The sequence below is a fragment of the Typha latifolia genome, chromosome 3 (assembly GCF_019914945.1).
Source record: "Typha latifolia isolate L0001 chromosome 3, TyphaL0001v2, whole genome shotgun sequence".
Lineage (NCBI taxonomy): Eukaryota > Viridiplantae > Streptophyta > Magnoliopsida > Poales > Typhaceae > Typha > Typha latifolia.
In genome coordinates, this window is record NC_133088.1 from 250,567 (window position 1) to 273,230 (window position 22,664).

At 40.2% G+C, this 22,664-nt stretch overlaps 3 protein-coding genes and 1 non-coding gene across 4 annotated transcripts; all 4 read left to right on the forward strand.

The window, feature by feature from the left end:
- The first annotated feature begins 1,009 nt into the window (after positions 1 to 1,009).
- LOC140783859 (transport inhibitor response 1-like protein Os04g0395600) lies at positions 1,010 to 7,205 on the forward strand. The gene is made up of 5 exons (XM_073130945.1): positions 1,010 to 1,249; positions 1,359 to 2,545; positions 3,512 to 4,004; positions 5,042 to 5,829; positions 6,082 to 7,205. Exons 2-4 carry the CDS (start codon positions 2,037 to 2,039, stop codon positions 5,810 to 5,812), a joined length of 1,773 nt encoding a protein of 590 aa, XP_072987046.1. The 5' UTR covers positions 1,010 to 1,249; positions 1,359 to 2,036; the 3' UTR covers positions 5,813 to 5,829; positions 6,082 to 7,205.
- A 2,447-nt stretch (positions 7,206 to 9,652) lies between these two features.
- On the forward strand, positions 9,653 to 11,735 carry LOC140783458 (protein CELLULOSE SYNTHASE INTERACTIVE 1). The gene has a single exon (XM_073130349.1). The coding sequence runs from the start codon at positions 9,824 to 9,826 to the stop codon at positions 11,546 to 11,548; it is 1,725 nt and encodes a 574-aa protein (XP_072986450.1). The 5' UTR covers positions 9,653 to 9,823; the 3' UTR covers positions 11,549 to 11,735.
- Positions 11,736 to 13,071: 1,336 nt separating this feature from the next.
- Positions 13,072 to 13,143, forward strand: TRNAG-UCC (transfer RNA glycine (anticodon UCC)). The gene has a single exon. It is a non-coding gene; the product is annotated as a tRNA-Gly (tRNA).
- Positions 13,144 to 15,657: 2,514 nt separating this feature from the next.
- LOC140784288 (sugar transport protein MST6-like) lies at positions 15,658 to 18,455 on the forward strand. Its single transcript, XM_073131590.1, has 4 exons — positions 15,658 to 15,874; positions 15,963 to 16,285; positions 16,995 to 17,624; positions 17,714 to 18,455. Exons 1-4 carry the CDS (start codon positions 15,742 to 15,744, stop codon positions 18,191 to 18,193), a joined length of 1,566 nt encoding a protein of 521 aa, XP_072987691.1. The 5' UTR covers positions 15,658 to 15,741; the 3' UTR covers positions 18,194 to 18,455.
- The last annotated feature ends 4,209 nt before the right edge of the window (positions 18,456 to 22,664 follow it).

Sequence of the window (22,664 nt, forward strand, 5' to 3'; positions counted from 1 at the left end):
GAGTTATACGAACATGTTCTCAAGTGGATGGTTCTGATGAAGACCCACGTGGAAACCTACCCTTGGGGTCCACTCCTATTGGTTACTCGATCGCCTGCATCCTCGAATGTATGAACTTTACTCCGGTAGCCCTTCAGGAATACTTTAGCACTAAACTTCACCATGGACAAATATAACTTGTCCAGTATAATATTGATCATTTATTTTCTATCTAACAAAGAATACAATAACTTTTACGGTTATGATGTCACCTCATCAGTGTCAAATCGGGCAATGATGTAAGAAATTATGTGAGGTGGAAATTACTACATCTCACCGTTTAATGCCCATACTCCGTAAATAGAGGGGGCACTTAACATGGAGGAAAAAAGAACAAGAGAGAGAGAGAGAGAAAGATGGCCAAAATTAGAAATCCATTCTCCAATGATTCTTATTGGGTGGTGTTTGGAGATTTAACTGCTTAGCTGCGGTCAAAAGTGGGAAATAGTCAGACAATGATGTCTTGGCCACGACAAGGGTCTTATCCCGACCCACAGTGGTGGAATCGATATTTGGGAGGACCTGAAGGGTATATGTTAGCCTAGAAATAGTGGATCTAAGTCCTAAGAGGAGAAAAACTTTTTTACTAATTTGAGAGATGGATAAGATGATCTAACTGTTCCTGTGTACGAGTCTCGCACACCGTAAAGAGTCGGCGTAGGGGACTGCTGTTGGGTTTGGGACATAATGGTCACCCATACTTAGTTGGCTTCATTTGTGGCATTCACTGTTCTTCTCTGTCTACTCACAGTGATTGAATAAAATTATCTCGACTTTAAAATTTTTCTAAATAGAAATGAATCAATTTGCTTGCACTGTTAAGTTATTAGATGACGTTTTATGTTCTAATTATTTTTTTCTTATAACCAAATTAATCGTAGGAAAGAGAGATTATAATTTTCGAGACCATGAATCTCTCAATAGCACGAAGTTGTTAAAAGGTCTACTAATCTAATTTACACGAGACTACGAGAGTCTACTAATCTAATATTTATATTTATGGGTCTTCTGTTGTCTGTGTTTATCCACTGAGAGCTCCCAAAAGACGAGGCTTTTTAAGAAGAGAGGAGAGGACCTTTCGTCTTGTTCCTCATCTCTCTTACGATCTGAGCCATCCCATTCCTAACCCTACCTCTAGCTATCGAGTTGCCACAAACTCGAGAGGCCTCTTCCATGGGGATCCTGCTCTACAAATCCTGAGCTCTTAGAAGTAAGTGATCCGGCGATTTCGCGTCTTCTTTCCATATATTATTTTAGAAAATTTGGGCCTTTCTGCATTTCTTATCTTTTCTGTTCGTTTTTTGTCGTTGTTTTTCTAGTTTCTGAAGATTTGAGCTGCGATGAAGGATTTCGGTGGTCTCCCGGGAACGGCATTTCGGTTTTTGGCTCTAGGTCTTTGGGATTAGGGGATTTGGAATTGATTTGCTGATGGAGTCGCTTGATCGCAACTGTTTGCTTCTGGGTTTTGAGATTTGAGGTAGTTAATGGCGTGTAAGCGGAAAAAAAGAATACTTTGAGCTCCGGTAGCAGTCATCTGCAACAAGAGGGGTTAGAGGCCGTTCTAGGGGACGCTTTCTTATTAGAAGGAAAACCTTTTTAGTTTCAGAGACTGTTAAAAAACTTAGGGCTCTGAGAGATAATTCTTTAGTCCCCCGGAGGCTCTGATCTCTGGCACAAATGACTTCGGGACTAGGTTCTTATCTTCATTTACTGAGGAGCGGTTGCAGATTGAGGGATCTGCACTTTAAGGTTTGAAAAGAAAACAACATAAAGAAAAAAAAGTTCTGAGCTGTGCCGTTTCTGACAAACTCACAAGGATTAGATGTATTTTGTTTTCTTCACCACATGCCCAAGGTAGGATTTTGAATCTTGGGTCATATATTTAGAAGAAAAAAGAGGAAGCCTGAACATTCCTTAGGCTGCGATATTGAGGCACAGAGCTTTGCTTTACCGTCTTCTTATTTTCTTTGCTGCCTTTGGAAATTCTGATAGGCAAAATGGCTGCCAAGAGAAAGAAGGAATTAGAGGGTGAGGAGAAACCCCAAGAGAACCGCATCTCTACATTCCCTGATGAAGTTTTAGAGCGTGTGCTGGTCTTTGTGAAGTCCCACAAGGATCGTAGTGCCGTGTCTCTGGTCTGCAAAGATTGGTACAATGCTGAGCGGTGGAGCCGAACCCATGTGTTCATTGGGAACTGCTACTCTGTATCCCCAGAGATGGTGGCCCGTAGATTTCCAAATATCCGGAGCCTTACACTGAAAGGGAAACCTCGGTTCTATGATTTTAACCTCGTTCCGCCGGAGTGGGGTGCTGATATTCATTCATGGCTTGTCATTTTTGCTTTGGCATATCCATTCCTTGAGGAACTCCGGCTGAAAAGGATGACTGTTACAGATGATAGCCTTGAATATCTGGCTCGGTCATTCCCTGGATTTAAAGCTCTTTCTCTTGTAAGCTGTGATGGATTCAGCACTAATGGCCTTGCCTCTGTTGCGAGCTACTGCAGGTATAATTCTATCTGTTCCTTTTTGACTTGTTAGTAAATTCCTTGGAAGGAGATGCCATAGTTGATACAAGTTGTATCAACTTGTGATTTAAAAAATTAAGCTTTTAGAGGGACATCTGACAAATATAAATTGTCAACCACTTCGGCAGATTTCCTCTCAGTAGTCCAGATTCTTAGCACATGGGCCAAATATATGGCCTTCCATTCCATTATGTGGATTTATCAATGAATGTGGTTCCACTACAGACATATACTGTTTCAAGTTCAACGCAGAATCATTCTCGTAGGATCTATTGCATTTCTAAAGTGGTTTAGGTGATCCACATTTCTGTTATTCACATTATGTTGCTTCAGTATGACACACCATGAGCCTCATGTATAAATGACTGCAATCTGAGAACTCTGCTTATTCCTTTCAGGTACTGGATTTTATCTATAGTTACATGGTTCTCAAATTGTAACTACATATAATGGAGGAAAGTAACATACATTTTAAATGGTCTTTTTCAAGTGAACGTCCTATAAGATGCCTTACTAGACCACTGTGTCATGCTTTCTCACTAAACCTTTCTTGTGAATGATGTTATTTTGGCATGATTCCTTATAATACTGAGAAATTGTTGTTTATTGTGGAAATATCTTCTTCATAACCAGGATATTGAGAGTTCAGTGCATTGTATGTTAAGGAATCTTGTGTAGAGTGCTCCTTTACTCCTATGTCAACATGATATTTATGTCCAGCTGTTTGCTACAATTGAAAGCAAAAAAGGATCAAGAAGATGAGCCTAAAAGTTTTACTTTCTGTGTGCCATCTCTGTTTCTGTACTTAATTTGTCTTTTCTTTTTCTCCTTTTGATATCTATGATCTAAAAGTAAATTGAGAACATTAAAATTTCTTCATTCTTGCCTTCTACAGATTTGGGGATTGATATATTGCTTGATTCTAAATGCCATATTTTGTTTCAGGAACTTGACTGAGCTTGACATACAAGAGAGTGGAATTGATGATCTTGGTGGGAGCTGGTTAAGTTGCTTTCCTGACAATTTCACATCCTTGGAAGCACTTAATTTTGCTAATCTGCACTCTGAAGTGAACTTTGATTCCTTGGAGAGACTTGTAGCCAGATGCAAGTCTCTAAGGGTTCTTAAAGTAAACAAGCATGTAACATTGGAGCAGCTACGGAGACTTCTTATAAGAGCTCCCCAACTAATGGAACTTGGAACTGGCTCCTTTTCACAAGATCACAAACTCCGATCAGATACTGAACTGGAAAATGCTTTCAGCAACTGCAAGAACTTGCACACCATTTCAGGCTTGTGGGTAGTTTCTTCCTTGTATCTTCCAGCACTATATCCTGCCTGCTCAAATTTAACTTTCTTGAATTTGAGCTATGCGCCTCTGCAAAGCACAGAACTGGCAAAACTTCTGCCGAGCTGTCCTCTTCTTCGCCGTCTGTGGGTAAGCTCTTGAAAGTTGAAAAAACTTCTGATTCCGGATTATTACTCTCCTGCACTTCTTAGTATGCTGTTATTTTTTTCTAAGCTCTCTTCTTATTTTCAGAGAGCCTAGCTTTGTTCCAGTTTAAGCCTTAATATTATTCTCATATACTTGACCGTGACAAGTTATTTAGTGAAATTACAGTTTTGATTGATCTTTCATCATCAATGTTGTTATGAACATAATAAGAAAGAAAAACTGGCAATGTGTTTTCATGGATCAGCGTATCAACATTTCCCCATTTTCTTTCAAAAGAGGCTCAAGTATTGTGTTTGGTCCGCTTATTTATGCTACTACTTGTCTTCTTCTTTTCCCCATGAAACCCATGTTTCCCGATGCTTTTCTTGTGTCAAAGCCTTTCCATTATTCTTTCAGTTTCGTTGTCTTTCAGCTGATATAGCTAAAGCAATTCTTCTGTAACTAAAAGTCTAGAAAAGTCAGATCTTTACAAGATTATAAAAGGGGGAAAACAGGTTCTTTCAGTGGTGGAAAGTCTCTGTGGCCCACTAAGTAACTTGGTGCTCTGCACTGTAGTCTACACCTTGTAATCAATTTCACATGCTCATTTGATAGATCCATCTAAACAATTCACGTGGAATGGAAAAAAAAACCTCTGCCATTATGTCCATGTGTTCTTTTTATATTTTGACCACTCAACATGTTAATATTTTGCACCCATCTTTATTCTTGCTGAAAGATTGCTTGAATTAATTATCTGAAAAAGATTCTCTTCAACAGAAGTCGCACAATTGAAATAAAAGGTGCATAAACATGTAAAGTTATCCTTGTGATGCTTGATATTTTGATCTGATTATATAGTACTATACACTAACTTTATCAGAGTATTCGTTGGCTTTTAGATATATATTAATATATATATTTTCACTCGACACACACTTTAAGGTATTACATAGACAGTCTTTGACAAATGAATTATTGGTTTGTTGCACTTTTTCACGGTCTTTGACAAATAAGTTCTTCATGTTGGTAACTTGCAGGTTCTAGATACTGTAGAGGACAAGGGCCTAGAAGCTGTGGGATCAAGCTGTCGTTTGCTAGAAGAACTGCGGGTCTTCCCAGCAGACCCGTTTGACCAGGAAATAATGTTGGAAGGTGGGCACAGTGGTGTCACGGAGTCTGGATTCATTTCCGTTTCAGAGGGCTGTCCTAATCTTCACTATGTTCTCTACTTCTGCCGTCAGATGACTAATGTTGCAGTAGCAACTGTTGTCCGCAATTGCCCTAATTTCACGCATTTCCGTCTTTGTATAATGAACATGTGCCAGCCTGACTACCTGACCAATGAACCGATGGATGAAGCTTTTGGTGCAGTCGTAAAGTCGTGCACTAAGCTCCGAAGGCTTGCAGTTTCTGGCCTTCTAACTGACTGCGCTTTTGAGTACATTGGCACTTATGCTAAGAATCTTGAGACCCTATCAGTGGCTTTTGCAGGAAGCAGTGACAGAGGCATGCAGTGTGTTCTGCAGGGATGTCCTAAGTTGCGTAAACTGGAGATAAGGGACAGCCCATTTGGGAATGCAGCATTGCTCTCAGGGCTTGAGAGGTATGAGTCTATGAGGTCACTTTGGATGTCAGCTTGCAAGGTGACGATGAGTGGATGCCGTCTCCTTGCAAGGGAGATGCCTAGGTTGAATGTGGAAGTTATTAAGGAGGATGAGGGTGATGACATTCAAGCTGAGAAGGTCTATGTCTATCGCTCTGTTGCTGGACCTAGGAGGGATGCTCCTCCCTTTGTTCTCACCCTCTGATGGTCAATCTGTTCTTGGTAATGCTTTCTCTTCGCCATAAAATTATATTGCATGACATCTATGATTTGCGTAACTTTAAACTCCAAATGTTTCTGTAAGTGATAACACATGCAAATATAGTTCAGAATAGACCATTTAGATGGTCTTGCCATGGGTTTGAGGTCCTTTGTCCTCCCGTGCTGATGTGCAACTACCCTAATTCTTAAGTACTCTCTGATCGCACTCTTTGTGTATTCTCTCACATAGAATCTGTTTTTCATTCTTAACAGATTTCACGAAGGAAGCTTTGCATAAGCTACATAGATAATGGACATATTTTCATGAATTCAAGGATTATGGAGCAGCAGATGGTTCTTCTCAGTACATTTTCTTCCCTTTTACACATCGGACACCACAACTTGTCTCTGTACCCCCATCCTGCAGCACCTCTGGGAAAAAGGAAACAGAAAAAGGAAAAGAATAGTATCAGAAGAACCAATGGAGTTCTCCAATCTGAATGATATCCATGAATATTAACCAGGCTGTGTCTGCTTAAGGACCTGCTTCACCCCATAGGAGCAAGGTTACAAACCTGCTTGTGTTAAAGAAGATGAAAGTGCTAAAATGATGGGTTTCAATATAAAAATCAGTGACTACAATGTGGTCAATCAGGGCCATAAGACCTTTCAAAGTGTCTGCAGACTACTCCGTATTGATGAGAGGAAGAAGAGAGATTAAAGGAGGAAAAAGAGAGGAGATCAGCAGACCATTTTGATTCTGGGATGATTAATATTTACGTTGTTGAAATGGGTTAATTTATCGAGTCTGTTATCCCAAGCTTATGAAGGACCTTCCAATCTGAGCTGAATGCTTCTTGTTTCATCATTTGCAGTATATATCGGCCAAATCCTGTGACTCCCTTCTATTCATTGTTTCCAAGTGCTGGAATTGTCGAGAAGAGAGGGATGGACAAACTGAACTCTGATGCTGGTTCTGAAAATAAGGGAAGATTAGTGTGGTTGAAATGAAAGGGTGTTCTGAATTTTATGAGCCATAGGAGTGAGAAGTATCAAAGTGAGGTGCTGGAGGGGCTAGACTATGCCATGTGGTAGATGTGCTACAATGAGATAGATGATGCCCACATGCGGTCCCATGGGATTGTAGGCTGGTAATTTGACAGGTTGTTAATCTTTGTAATTCTCTAATCGATCTGCAATTGGTTTGTCCCATGCTGTCTCCTTGCTTTGCACTAGCCTACCCCTCTCTCTTGTGTAGGGATGCTGCTGTGTGAAGTTAATTGTAAGCTACTCATCTTTTACTAAATTGTTTGTTGGTTGTGTGGCAGATATCATCTCAGGCTTGAGGACTAAATGCTATCATATGTTTGACTTATAAATAAAAATGATTCCATTTAGCTTGTGATCCTTGAACTAGTAAGGTATTTATTTTAAGTAAAACTATTAAGGCCTTTATTGTCTTATAATATCCATAATATTGATACTTAAGTGGAAATGGCAAAAAGGAGTTTTTGCTAGTACTGGTTCTTGGTTGAAAATCAGATTCTTCACTGGTGGTGCTAGAAGACCAGTTAGGATCCAAAGTTATTCATGGCAGTGTTAAATGACAAGACAGCTTAGCTGTCTACACAGCTTAGATGAATTCAATCAGCTGAATTCTATTGGTAATTCCCTCTGATGGAAGCTCTCTTTTCATGGTTGGATGTAATTATGGGAGCAGTTCTGATAATTAAGCGGGGTTGAAGGTTTGGAAAGAATATCCGTTCAAGGCATCTGCAACTTTACTGGAGTATCGACTTTTCAGTCTGTTCTTTCTTCAGGTGGATCTTTCTATGTGATATTTAATTAATGCACTGCTCTTTGCTCTCTCATCTGTGTTCTGCGTGCTTTGAGTGTTATTATCACTATATTTGCTACTATATATATCCCATCTTCCAAATGCTTAGTACCAGTTACTGCTATTCTATATCTCTCTCTTTTCCCATTATATCCATCCATATATGTCTGTATTCTGAATTGATTGCTCGTGCTTTTCTAAGAATTTTCTGGTACTTGATGATTATATCAAAACCCAGTTGGCCTTGGAATTGAGACAAGCCATGTGATCCATAGGAGGATCAGCTGTGAATACTGGTAGTAGGTGTAGTATGCTTTCCAGAATTGAGTTTTGGGTCATCATTAATTATTGATAACGCCATGGTACCAACACCATGACCATCTTCTTTTATATTTCTACACTTGGTCCAAACCATCATTTTTTTGCAACCTTGTCCCACTTAGTAGGCGTTTGAGCAATATGAGTGTATTTCTTATCGGCAGTAATTAAAGCCTAATTGATGTAGGTCCTACAGATTGTCCACTACGAGTTTCTTTATAAGCTTTCATGGATATCACATCTTAGCTGAAGACAATATGAAGCTCTAAAGCTCTAATATTTTGAAGAAAGACATGTTTTTGGGTGGATATAGTTTCTCCTCCTTGATCTTGACAGCTAACTTCAATTGACCTTTGTGGATTGCATAAAGTATCCTGCTCATTATGGCATTTAACTTCTCAATATTCAAGCCAAGAATTATATAAGATCACATGATTTTTTTTTTTTTAATAAGATGTAGCATCTTTTACACTGTAATAGTTAGATAACTTATCCTTTTCAAAGCCAGCGTGGACAGAATCATCTGCTGCTTATTCTGTGCTAACATTCATCAAGATATTCTCAACTTCATAATTTGGAAGCATGTCGTGATCCATGCATTGGCTTCGTTGGATTTGGTAACAGATGATTCAATGTCACACACACACACACAAATGGTGAAAGAAAAAAATAAAAATAAAAGCAGGATAAATTTAAGTAGAATTAAAGTTTAGGTATGTGCAGTGATCACATGGGGAAAGAATGGAGGATGGCAGTTATCATATTAAGCCACAGCCGTTGTCATTCGATGGAGATTGGTTGGAAAAGAATAGAGCAGAGAGAAAGAGTACAAACAGAGGAAGACAGTATGTCACTTTCAGAGAAGATAAAATCTTTGTTAATTGGAAACCTACTCACATTTATGGCCATTCCATGGTATTATGACCAAATTAGCTTTCTTGACATTTTGTGAAAGTTTATTAATGCTGCTGGTGATCTACAATATCTCATGACCATTTTCGTTAGCCTCTCTCCGAAAGTTTGTCCCCTTTGTGTTATAAGTACAGAGATAGACTCATGACCTTCCTGTGGGTTTTTTCTGGATTGATTTGATCTAGAATGCAATTGCCTTTCTGCTCCTCTTGTATCTCTCCATAGTCCATACATCTACCAAACATAGCCTCTGAATGTGACACCACAGGCCAAAAGGTAATGCATCCAAACAAAAAAGCTTCACATGGGCTGCAATGGCACTCCATGCTAAGAATTAGCGAAGTATTATTTTTGAATCATTCTTGCTCTCAAAGGGTGCTTTCAGTGGTCCAACACTGCAATTATCCTTTGTCTTTACATTAACTCTTGAATTCATTAGTCACTTACCTTTCTCCCCCTAACTTTTAGATAGCTAGTACGACTCTAATTTAAAGGCCAGCAATGTAGTCTTCAGGCGAATATAGAAGGTATTTCTCCATCCACAGAAGTATATATATATATATATATATAAGCCTCTATTATTGGTTTAATTCCACTTCACATAGTATACATAGATTCTTGAAGCTCAGATTTGCAAGCTAGGGTAACTAATTATTGGAACATGGGAAATGGTTCAACGCAAATGCTTAATATAAGTTTACGTGTTATTTTACATCACCTTATTCTCTTCCAAAATAGGATGTGGGCTTTTTATGTCTTTCCCTTTCATGTTCCCATGTCCCACCAAAATCTTTCATCATAGATTTCCTTCAATACCCTTTTATCTTCCACTATTAGTCCTACTGCTTTCTTGTCATCAACCGTTACACACCAATCCCAAGGTCAGCATTTAGTTACCACAGACAAAGTCCATTTAGTATATATGGGTTGTCACATTACATAGAAGAGATGCAATGGATGGATAGAGCAGAGATGGGGGAAGAGGAAGCAGAAGAGATCAGTCTTGTGAGAGAAGCAGAGCTCATCAATGCCCTGCTCTCCTCTTCATACTCCACCAGATCTTTCCCTGTGAAATGGCAATTAATTCGCAACAAGCTCAGCCAGCTACACTCCGGTTTGTCTGCCGCAGACGGAGATGGCGATTGCCGCAAGAATTTCGAGCTCATTAAGCTGTTACAAGGTATAACATCTACTGCGAGAGACACCCAAGTGCTCATCACTCTATGCTCTGATGAGTCTTACAGCGGCGGGAAGCTCCTCTTGAGGAGTGATCTTGATGCCATCATAACAAAGCTTGACATCCACATCAATGGTCTTTCAAGTCTTTATGCATCTGGTGTTCTAACGCAAGCCCGAGCAATCGTCGTCTCGAAGCCCGGTGCTGGCGCAAGCCGTGAGGACATGAGGTTCTATGTGAAGGATCTCTTCGGAAGACTAAAGATTGGGGACTCAAAGATGAGAATTGAAGCCTTAGCTTCACTTAGTGAGATACTACACGAGGATGAGAGGTATGTTAAGATTGCAGCAGATGAAGGAAGTGATGGTTATAGTATTCTGGTGAACCTTCTTGAGAATGAAGACATGGGCGTTCAAGAGGAGGCCTCAGAGGCGGTGTCGGTGATCGCAGGGTTGGATTCTTACAGAGGATCTCTAGTTGTTGCTGGTGTTATTGCTCCATTGATTCAGGTTTTAGAGATTGGAAGTAGTTTAGCGAAGGAGAGAGCAGCTAAAGCTATGAAGTGTTTGACAGAGAATGCAGACAATGCGTGGTCGGTTTGCGCTCATGGAGGTGTCACAGCAATGCTAAAGATCTGCAGCGATAGTGATAGCAGCGCGGAGTTGGTTTGCTCCGCTTGCGGTGTTCTCAAGAGCCTCTGCGGTGTCAATGAGATAAAGAGGTTCATTGTGGAAGAAGGAGCTGTTGATGTCTTCACCAAACTCTTGAGATCAAAGGAGGAGGTGTGCCAAATCCAGGGGATAGAATTCTTGACCACCATTGCTTGTGATGAGCCGGCAATCCAGCAGAAGGTTGTGCAAGAAAGGGTAGTCGAATCATTTGTTCGAGTCTTGGATCCGAATTCATCTCACTCATCCAAGGCAAGAGAGGTTGCTCTTAGGTCTATTGAAGTACTTTGCTTCTCTTCTGTCAACTCCATGAATCGACTGATCGGCTCTGGATTCCTCAACCGAGTTCTCTTCTTCTTAAAGAATGGTGAGATCTCAATTCAGCAGTCCGCATTCAAGGCGGCGTGCCGTCTTTGTGGGATTTCTGAAGAGATTAAGAAGGCAATGGGTGATGCAGGCTTCATGCCTGAGCTCATAAGAATGCTCGAGGGCAGATCTTTTGAGATCAGGGAGATGGCAGCTGAGGCACTTTGTAACATGATCTCGGTCCAAAGGAACCGGCGCAGGTTCATTCAAGAAGAGCACAATGTAAACAGAGTTCTTCAGCTACTGAGTTTAGAAGAGAAGTCGGCTACGAAGAAGTTTTTGCTCTCTGCGTTGATGTACATAACTGATAGTAACAGTGGTCGGCGAAAAATAGTCTCTTCCAAGTATGTCAAGCATTTGGAGAAGCTTGCAGAGACTAATGTAGCAGATGCCAAGAAGATCATCAAGAAGCTCGCAGGCAATAAAATCCGAAGCTTATTTAATGGAATCTGGAACCTGTAATTTATATCAGTAGTAGATACTGACACCTATGCATTAACTTCAGCCCTTTGTTTGTTTCTTTCTTTCTTTCCCTTGTGATTCTGCTCTAGAGAATCTTCAAAGCCTCCATAGGATGTGTAAATTGCTCATAGTCTGTAATAAGTTAGTAAATATTGCTAATAGAAGTCTTGGGAAGTTGTTATACACAGGTCTTCCTTGAGAATTCTTCCCCAATTTTCTAAGTGAATATAGTGGATTATTAGATGGAAATTGGATCCAATTTTAATATCCTCGTCACCTGATTCTGTAAAAGTCATCAAGTGGTGGAATCTGAACATCATTAAGAGGAGGCTGACAAGTGGTTCTGTGGGGGCAGACCGCATTTGTTGCCACATACTGAACTTGACCTGCAGGTCCATGCCTTTGCATGTTATATGTTTGCTATAACTTTCCCTCTCATGTGACCTAATCTCTGCACACAAGATTAGTGTTCTTCATTTACTTCTGCTTTTGCCTGTAAGTGATCAGAATAAGGATCAGAATCTTTAACCATAGGGTATTTCTACTCAAGAAAGGTAAATTGGATTAAGTTGGTCCTTTAGCTTCTGCTCTTGGGGAAGCTTCTCGTGGTTTCTTTCTTGCAAACTTCTTCTATTTAAGAAAATAGAAAATAAATATAAAAAGAAAGTAATCAAGAATCTGCAGTGTTATATTAGCCTACTTTTCTCCTGAACAAACTTTGGTGGTTCTGAAATAGATAAAATAAACCTCTTGGTTTTGACTTTATACAAGTGCATTACCTCTTCTTTTGCAAGAAAGTTATAACATATGAAATGCATTCCCTATCCTTCAGCATTTGGTAAAGAAAGAGATGAAACATCAACTGGCTCTCCAATATATGAAATTTGGGTTATTAAATTCAGCTTTTCCTAATAGGTGATTCTAATGCTTCAGCTGTTTCTCACATTATTTGCTTAACTAACATGTTACTTCAAGCACCAATCTGCAATTTAAAGTATTGATGTGTTGGTTATCCTTTTTAAAATGCAAGGAATCCACTTCCACCCAGGTAGTAGAGCATGAAACAGAAGACAAATAGAGAGGTTTGTCCTAACATTACCAATCACAAAGCCTTATAACCAATGTTTTGTTGACAGAGCTAATCTTTTGGATTCTAATATGTTACTAAATGTCATTATTATTGGCATAGTACTTTCCAGCACGAAAAGGGCTATGATTGATCAGAATGCATTAGTATTCATTTTCACAATTTTATATGATCTGTTTATCTAAACTCATAAACAGTGGAGAATTTAGCTTTAAGTAGACCTTAATTTATCTTCACATAGTCCATTGTGATTCCTGCACATGGAAAATAATGAGTGTGAGGCTTCTCGGTTCAAACAAAGGAATCGGGTTATGGGTCTCCATTAAATATGTTTAGCTTCCATCTTCTCCAAAGTGCATCTCGATTTCAGTAGTAAGCAATATATATTAACCAAGTCTAAAATATTTTATTGGATAAAAATGGCAACCCATCAGTTGCGTTTGTAGTCCAACGGTTAGGATAATTGCCTTCCAAGCAATAGACCTGGGTTCGACTCCCGGCAAACGCAGGTCTCTTTTTTGTCAATCTTAATTTAATGCCAATGCTACTACCACTACCTACGAATGTTTTCGGCCCAAAAATCTCCTTCAATACCAAGCCCATCTAATTTTAAATAAAACTTTGGGCCAGGCAGGCCTTCTTGTGTCAAGCCTAAACTAGAAACCTAATAGTTCCGAGTCAAAATAAATTTAGATCTAATTGATGATATTCTAATAGACAAATTTATGGAAAGAAAAGATTGTTTAATTGCTATATTAGGTCGTCAACGTTACACGCCACAAGCATCTCCCGTAGCGAGTGGAATACATTTGACCATTCGACCTAGTGAGAATTAAACCTCAATTTCTATTCTAGTTTCGTTTATCGTTTGGTCGCATGTCTTTGTCGCATCTCATTCGCATTTAGACTTGGGTGGATTATACTGACTTTTCCAACAACAAACAATGGTCTAGTCTAAGAAATGTTTCACTGTTTTCCTACATCAGATTTTGATCTTTAATCCTCTTTATATTCTTAGATTACAATAAATAAATTATTGCATGCCACCTTTAAAACCTTGGCTGCTGGCTGGCATCCAGCGGATGAAGCAGACATGCAGTATATGCCAGTTACTGTGAATAGAGTTTTTTTGCACTTCTTTGTGCATCAAATTCTGCGTCATCCTACCACTGCTGGAGTTGAAAACTAATAATCATAATAATAAATAATAAAATCACGTTCCATTTGCGACGTTAAAATAAATGCACATGTCCAATTGATACTAGTATGTATGGTCGTTTCTTTATTTTATTTTATTTCTTCAGTTGGAACCTTGTAGTTCAATATGTACACTATAATATGCTTCTTTAACCATTTTTTATTATATAATTTCCAACTGACTCTTTTATCAGTCGTTGTACGAGTTTGTAAATAAAGTCAAATATTTCCGCAAGACAAGAGTAATTAATTACTCGGTGGATAGTCTACGAGTTGAGTTGAGTTGAATAGAGTAGAGTGAGATTATAATAATATTATTAAACATCCGTTGTTGCTTTCTGCTTTAAATATTTGTAAAATACCCAGAATGGGCTCCCACAACGGCTAAAATTGACTGCCGACGCGGTTTGACTCAAGAGAAAAAGGCATAGTGTTGTTTTTGTCTTCAGCCCATTGGGAATGCAACTCAACAATGCTAATGCCCATCCAAGAATTAATAGGGAAATTGCGATCATATAGTCCCGAATTCCGAGGCGTTTTTTGATCTCTTAATAAGGTCTGGGTTTTCTCCTCTGTTTCGAGGATAATTTAAGGAGATTTGGATAAGATTTGTTGATTTTTTTTTCCCATCGAGTATAAGCGGATCGGCACAGCTTTTGAAGCTTTTACTCAAAACTTAATTCGATTAAAACTGCCCGACAGTTATTAGGTTGTTAGAGTTAAATGCGGAATAGATAGGAGCAAGTCCCAAACGTTATTCTCAGACTAAATAGCTCCTCTGGTCAACTTATCATATATTTTTGGATCGATCTTCTAAACTCGAATTTCTTAAACTTGGTTGAATTTTTTTTTTTGAAAAAAAAAAGACTAGATACGTTTTATATAGAATATCATCTACTTATAAGAGAGGGAGGGACCTACTTTGATGTTAATTGTAATAAGGCTTTAATTCCTAGTACATTATAGTCCTAAATTCCTAATACTATTCAATTTTAATTCCCTAGTTCTTACAGAGTGAGTGCCTAATGCATGACCTTGAGATAATAATTCATTTAGGATCCAGATTAGTAAAGTTTACCAATCATATCCTCCTCCAAATTAAAATTATTCCAACGTTAGCTTCACGGTCCCTCTGTATATATCCTTGACTGGAAAATAAAATAAAATAAAATAATACAAGTATACAAAAACATAGTTTCTAATTTTTAAAAAAAAAAAACTATCTCTGAGATACCTGATAATAATGAGATACTAATTAATCATGGCTATAGCCGTTGGCTTCTCAAAGCTCCATCGTCTCCAGCTAATGGTTTCATAGACATTCACGTGTATTCGAAGTATTCTTATCTTCCAACGTACTTAACAAACTATTTGAATTATAAAATGCTATCTTTTAACATTTGATTCTTGGATTAAGCGAGCCGTTGCGATATAAACTAATCATCAATCATTTAAGAAGCTAGTTGTCGCTGTAGATTAGTTTGTACTTAGACTAATATTTAAAGATATATGCAGTGGAATTTTCTTAGAGACATGTAAGACGTATTGTTCTCTGAATCGGAGAAAAAATAAATTTGTTCACATAAATGTATTTCATGGCAGAAAGAAATATAGTAATCAACAGAAGATCAAGAATGAAGCAGATAATGCTAAAGAGGATCCGTCTTAATTAACATTGGTTAGATATCTAAAACAACATCAATCAACGAACGCACTGAATCACTTATCCGACGGTCAAGATCCCGTCCTTCAGATAAATCTGCCACGTCACCTCTCTCTCTCTTTCCCATTTTTGATATCCAGCTCACTCTCCTCCGCTATAAAATCCCCCTCCTCAGTCTTCTTCCCAACCTCATCCATCCTTGTTTCTCTCTCTAGAGTTAAGCCTGGGGGTAGGGTTTCGAAAGAAATGGCAGGAGGAGTCGTCGTCAACACCGGCGGGGGTAAGGAGTACCCCGGCAAGCTCACCCTCTTCGTCTTCCTCACCTGCGTCGTCGCCGCCACCGGCGGCCTCATCTTCGGCTACGACATTGGCATCTCCGGTAACCGATCACGGATAACTTAATCGACCTACATGAATAACTTTTCAGATCTAAGCGTTTCTTATTTGTTTCGTTTTTTTTAATCCAGGTGGAGTTACATCGATGGATTCGTTCTTGATCAAGTTCTTCCCATCGGTGCATAGGAAAGAGAAGGAAGACCAGAGCACGAATCAGTACTGCAAGTTCGATAGCCAGCTGTTGACTACTTTCACGTCTTCGCTTTACCTCGCGGCTCTGATAGCCTCGTTTTTCGCGTCGGCGGTGACGAGGACGTTCGGGAGGAAGTGGTCGATGTTTGGTGGAGGGATCACCTTCTTGGTCGGCGCAGCTCTCAACGGTGCCGCCGAGAATGTTCTCATGCTCATCCTTGGCCGCATACTTCTCGGCATCGGCGTCGGATTCGCTAATCAGGTAATTAGAATCTTAATAATGGATGATGTGTTTTTTTTTTTTTAATAAAAAAAATTTGGTACATCTTTTTCCTATAGTTTTGGATGCCTGGAGAACTTTTTAGATCTGGTTATTGGAAGTATGGGGGTGGGGGGCGGGGGACATTGCGACGGGAATATTTTATTGCTAATTTTTAAATTTAAGAGTAAAAAGAGAAAGGTTGGGCCAAAATGGTGCATGGGGGCCCCACTGCTGTTTCCAGTCCAAGTCCAACGACTGTATACTTTCTGATCTAGACTGGTTTCTGATGTCTCACAAGTCTAAAATTTATTTGTTTTCATCTTCTTCTCGGTTTGACGTCCGGTAATTGGCTGCTTAAAACCCGATACCAAATCTCAGATGGCTCGTTGGTAGATTCCTCGTTTCTTCTGTCTTGCCTTTTTAACGCAATATTGAAACGCCTTATTCATTGTTGGACCGCATGATTCCGAGAATCTCGCCTCTTTTAATTACCGCACTTAATAGGATATAATTCAAATTCCAACTGTTTTATGACTTGAAAACGCAATAATTTCTCCCAAAAAGAGGAAGAAAGTAAAGAGGACTTTCCTTCCAATTTCTTTGTTTGTCCCCATTTGGTATTTCTGCGAAAAAAGGAATCATATCTTTATCGTTTTCCTTCGCACAATGTCTGAAATGCCATCGTGCTCTGTTTGTTATTGCATCGCAGTCCGTCCCAGTGTACCTCTCGGAGATGGCCCCCGCCCGCCTCCGTGGCATGCTCAACATTGGGTTCCAGCTCATGATCACGATCGGCATCCTGTGCGCGAATCTCATCAACTACGGGACGGCCAAGATCAAGGGTGGGTGGGGCTGGAGGGTGAGCTTAGCCCTCGCCGCCGTCCCCGCCGGTATCATCACCGTGGGCTCTCTCTTCCTCCCCGACACTCCCAACTCCCTCATTGAGCGCGGCTACGACGCCAAGGCTCAGAAGATGCTCCGCCGGATCCGCGGCACCGACGACATCGCCGAGGAGTTCAACGATCTCGTCGTCGCCAGCGATGAGTCAAAGCTGGTCAAGCACCCCTGGGCCAATATCATCAAGCGCAAGTATCGCCCCCAGCTCACCATGGCCATCCTAATTCCCTTATTCCAGCAGCTTACTGGGATTAACGTGATCATGTTCTACGCGCCGGTGCTGTTCAAGACGATTGGATTCGGCAGCGATGCGTCTCTGATGTCAGCAGTGATCACAGGGCTCGTCAATGTTTTTGCGACCTTCGTTTCAATCTTTACAGCCGATAAACTCGGACGGAGGAAGCTATTCTTGCAGGGCGGCTCGCAGATGCTTGCATGCCAGGTTAAACAAAAACTGAGATAGAACAACCCAATTACTAAATTTTCGTCCATTGTATTTAGAAATGCTCAATTGATCGGGTTGTGTTGCAGATCGTGGTCGGGACTCTAATTGCGATAAAGTTCGGGACCAGCGGCGAAGCTGTCCTGTCAAAGACCTACGCGGCCTTCGTTGTTCTGTTCATCTGCGTCTACGTCGCCGGGTTCGCGTGGTCTTGGGGTCCCCTCGGATGGCTGGTCCCCAGCGAAATATTCCCCTTGGAGATCCGCTCCGCTGGGCAAAGTATCAACGTCTCCGTCAACATGTTCTTCACCTTCGTCATCGCGCAAGCCTTCCTAGCGATGCTCTGCCACATGAAGTTTGGCCTCTTCTACTTCTTCGGCGGTTGGGTCGTCATCATGACCACCTTCATCGCCCTCTTCCTACCGGAGACCAAGAACGTGCCCATCGAAGAAATGGTACTAGTTTGGAAGTCCCACTGGTTCTGGGGCAAGTTCATTGCGGACGAAGAGATCCACGTTGGTAGTAGCATCGAGTTGGGTAATGGCAAGCCCAAGGATGCAACCATTTGATGTCTAGTTTGCATCAATACCTATTTGCTTCCCACTTTGTAAATGATCAAGGGATCTAACTTTGACCCTGGAAACATTGCAAGTGGTGGTATATTACTAGTTTAGCTCATTCTTAGGTGCTCTACTCTCTGTCTGGCTTTCTCACTAGTCTAATTATTATTGAGAAAGAACAGTTATTCCGATGAAATATGTCTGTGATTTCCAATGGTGATCCTATATAGCGATTTTCTTCTCAATAAATTAAGAGAATCTTGTAAAGCTACGCATATCATTATATGCTCTGTCATGGTGAAAGAATACTTTGCTCCCCCTTTTGTTTGAAGCATCCAATCATATGATTTACTGCACATGGCTTGGGGTTCTTGCTTGTGGGGCTATAGACAAAGAGTGTTGTAGTAGGTTCATGTCAATATGCACAACACTCATCTCTGCTGATTAGTTTACAATGACTTTCAATTTGTATCACATGACAAAAAATTTCCATATCTTAATCTGGTTCTAGAATCGAAGGGGATCTCCATTCACAATGTGTTGCAACCTCCCAATTGGCGTTCTATATCTTGTGGTTGCATGTCTTAATCAGTCCTAGTATTGCTTTCTTTAGCACTTTATATAGACCGATTGTACCCAAAACCTGCATCTCATTAGAGAATGTGTGTTCCAAATCACGTTTTACACACCGAAAGTTCCAGTTAATGAACTACTTTTTAATAAAAAAAAGAAATCAAATCACTGTGCCAAGTATCCGGCTGCAGGGATATGTTTCCAATAAAAATTTGGGCTCGTGAGGGTGGCAAAACTTTCGTATTGAATGAGCATGTGGTGGAAGAGAAGATGATGGACCAAAGTTTCACATGTGGAAGCTGAAAGCGAATGGCACGGATTCATATGACACCATGAAAATCATCTGATAGATGAGTTGTTTGTCACGCGTCTCCTATGAGAGGAAGGTGAAAGATCCAAATAACACTCTCAGACTTCAGCTCTTTCTCGGCTTCAATCTCCCGCAAAATCTGATACGATTTTGGATATGGTGTGGATAAATTTGTGGATAAAGCATTGTTGAGCTGGAAATGATATCATTTTAACACGGCCAAAGATGTTGACCCAAAAAGTAGGCATCGGCCTGTGAAAGGTTTCACGGCATAAATGTAATCATAACTTCGCTCATCTTCTACAAGTTTTGGCATTAGCCATTTATTGTCAATTCATTTAAATTACAGTGTGGGAAAAGAAAATTAAAGAAAACAAATTACGACGACTTCTTCATCTTTCTAGCTTCGAACTGAGTAAACGCAGCCCCTCTGATAGCCATCAAGGTAGCCTCGGCGTTCGCCTCGTCACAAACATGAAGCACCGCACAACCTCTATGGTATCAATGATGTCAAATATCTCATCGAAGTCTTCCTCAAACCACCGCGGATGCGGGAATATTCCATTAGTCCAACGCTTCACAGTGAGGCAATCTCCTTCTATGATGAAATTGTCAGAATCCGGGTAGAACTTGTTAAGGCATATAAGCCCACACGTTAGTGCCTCAACGTTAGAAGCAAAAGTCGAACCAACAGAGCCATCTAAAGGCCCACCATACAACAGCAAACGATCTCCATGCTCATCGTGGAACACTCCACCGTAAGCCGGATCGCCCTTCTTTGTCAATGCCGGCGTAGTTGAGCTTGATCCATCCCGGAGGAGGTGGTTGCCACGTTCGTCGAGCTCTCCAAAGCCGACGGTGTTCCTCGAAGACGATGCTGCCCTCGCGGTCCTCCTCGTTGTTATCGAGTTGCTCGAAGAAATTTAACACGCGCTCCTCACCATCTTCTAGCAAATAAATTGAACGACTGTTTTGGAGTAGGTAGATGTAGGGGTTGTAAATTAGCTTTATTAGTACAAGAGCAGCACATTAAAATCATTGAGCCAATAATTCTTTTAGATGCTAACTCACTCTGTGTAGTCATCTCTCCGTAGCCAGTCGTTGCAGTGATCCATTTTTACCTTGAGGCTCAAACCGACATCTTCGGAAACCAAAGGAAAATTAAGGCACGTAAGTCTCAAGTGTATAAGCGACCGAGAACAAATTAAATTGGTGAGATAAATTTAAGATATACGCATTGCATATTTGCATGTGTTTAGTGAAACTTACATGCCAATTGAGCTCTGAGATCAACATCGTCTTCAATGTCATAGAACCTTATAAACAGAGGATTGAAAACGCATCCTATATTCCCGAAGTTGTCAATCCTATAGGAGAGAGTATATTTCGACGTAGCTCTTTCGAACCTTGCTCTCTCTTGGTCCGTGTAAATTCGTTTTCTCATCACTATACGTCCGTTCCTTCTTTGTATATGCTGGTTTATATCCTTTAATTCTGAACCTAATACCACCATCCGATTTAGACGAGAAGGGCATAAGTTGGCCTCAAAGAGATTGCCCACCAGTATGCACTCTAAGGATGAGATGAAGAATATAGTTGGCCTCTCGGCTTTTCTTCGGCATCTGTCGCTAACCGGAAGTACTTTGCATTCCATCTCCAATAGTACCTGGCAGTCCGCCGGATTTAAAGTGTCTGGACAAACCTCGATTTCGTTAATCGGAAGAAGGCAATCCTGTTCGAATAAGAGTGCCAGAGCGAGTATGTGGTGCGGCGACGTTGCGAAGTCTCTCTCCATGCGAATATAGTGATAGAACTCTGAGTCTGCTAATTCTTCCATCGTCTCTTTGATTTCTTGTTTTAACCTAGATGTTTCTTCGACATCTTCTTCATCCATGTACTTGTGCCAACAACTGGAGAAGCAAAATTGCCAAATGCCAATATTATTTATTTATTTGAAAGAAAAAATCTATTTAAATTGATATTCTGAGGAAGAAAAAGTCACTTAAATTCGATAGCTTAAACATTCTCAATCAAATGCTAAATATGATGTTAGTTCATTAACAAAAGTTACTCAGCTATGCGAGAACAGAGTTTTGAGCCCATACCTTACAGAGTCCCTATCACACTTGCAGTCAGTTGAGAGTTTTATACTCGAAGGAATACCTTAATCAAACATAAGGAACAAATTTACTGTAAGCATACAGCCACGAACAAAGCCACGAATAAAGAAGAGAAACTAGCTAGCTATATGTGTGTGTGTGTGTGTCATGATATGCGCACGAAACGAAGAAGAGCTAAAAGAGTAGAGGAAGCTCACTTGGCAACAGGGCTTCCATATCAGCACTGTGATGTAGTTTGAAGAAGTGCTAATTGAACATTGCAAACGGGAATTCCATTTCATATCGACTGTCAATAAAACGCTTGCGTCCTTCTTCATCCATCTCAAGATAGCTCTCGTTTGTCTTTAGTTTAGCATTATAAGCATTTCGACTATCCTATCGATCTGGAACTCCACCGCATGCTTCTGAATCGTCCACACGTACCGCAGTCTTTCATACGTTGGTCCCAGCTTCAAGTTTGCGGCCATAACCGGCCGCCCGTCTACCTCTTCAACCCTTTCACATATCTTTTGAGCAACGATATCCTTCAAGCTATTCATCAACAACACGACCTTTTCAAGGCGAGAGGGGCTCCAATTCGCCTCGAAGAAGTTCCCGAGATGAATGCTATCGATGTTGCTTGATGATCCAATAAAGAATCCGATAATAGAATTCACTTCGGATTCGCATCTTTTATGAGAGAGGAGGGCCAGGAGGCCGTCAGAGTAAATATCTCAAAGATAACCCAATCAAATCAAATTACTTGCTTAGTGCAACATGCACATTAAATATTCAAAAGCTAACGTTTACATGGAGAGATATTTAAGTCTCTCATTATTCATATGTAGCAATAAAAGATATTCTATCACTTGGAATAGGAGACAAGAATTAAGCTCTTCATCAGCTCATGATGCGTCGCCATTAGTGCACAGCCACTGGCCAACAAAGTGCTTATCGCAGTCGAGATTAGGGTTGATGACACTAAATTGTAGAATAGTTAATTTAAACTTCTCGGCAACTTCATCGTACGTGTCACCAGTCAGCACACCATATACAGTGTCACAGCTCAATTTTGGTGAATTTCCAATCTCAATTGCTTTTTACAAGAGATCAACAAAATTATATATATATATATATATATATATATATATATATATATATATATATATATATATATATATATATATTACAACTAATTTTCTAGTTAATTCCTTCAGACTTAAAGCTTCTGTAAGAATAACTTAATGGTTCGAATCTTTGCCACGAAGTTCTTATGCAAGCTAAACATCTAGCTATGGCGTAAGTTACATACAGAAGTAGCAAGTTAGTATGACAAGGTTGAGATTGAGAGGGTATATAGTATAACTTACAGCTTAGCATCCTCCCATCAACCATGGTGATTGCAGCGAAAAGAGAAAGCGTAATGCCCAACTGTAGGACAATGGCTGCTTTGTTGTTCGCCAAACCCATTTTGATTTCTCTCTATATCTCCTTGATT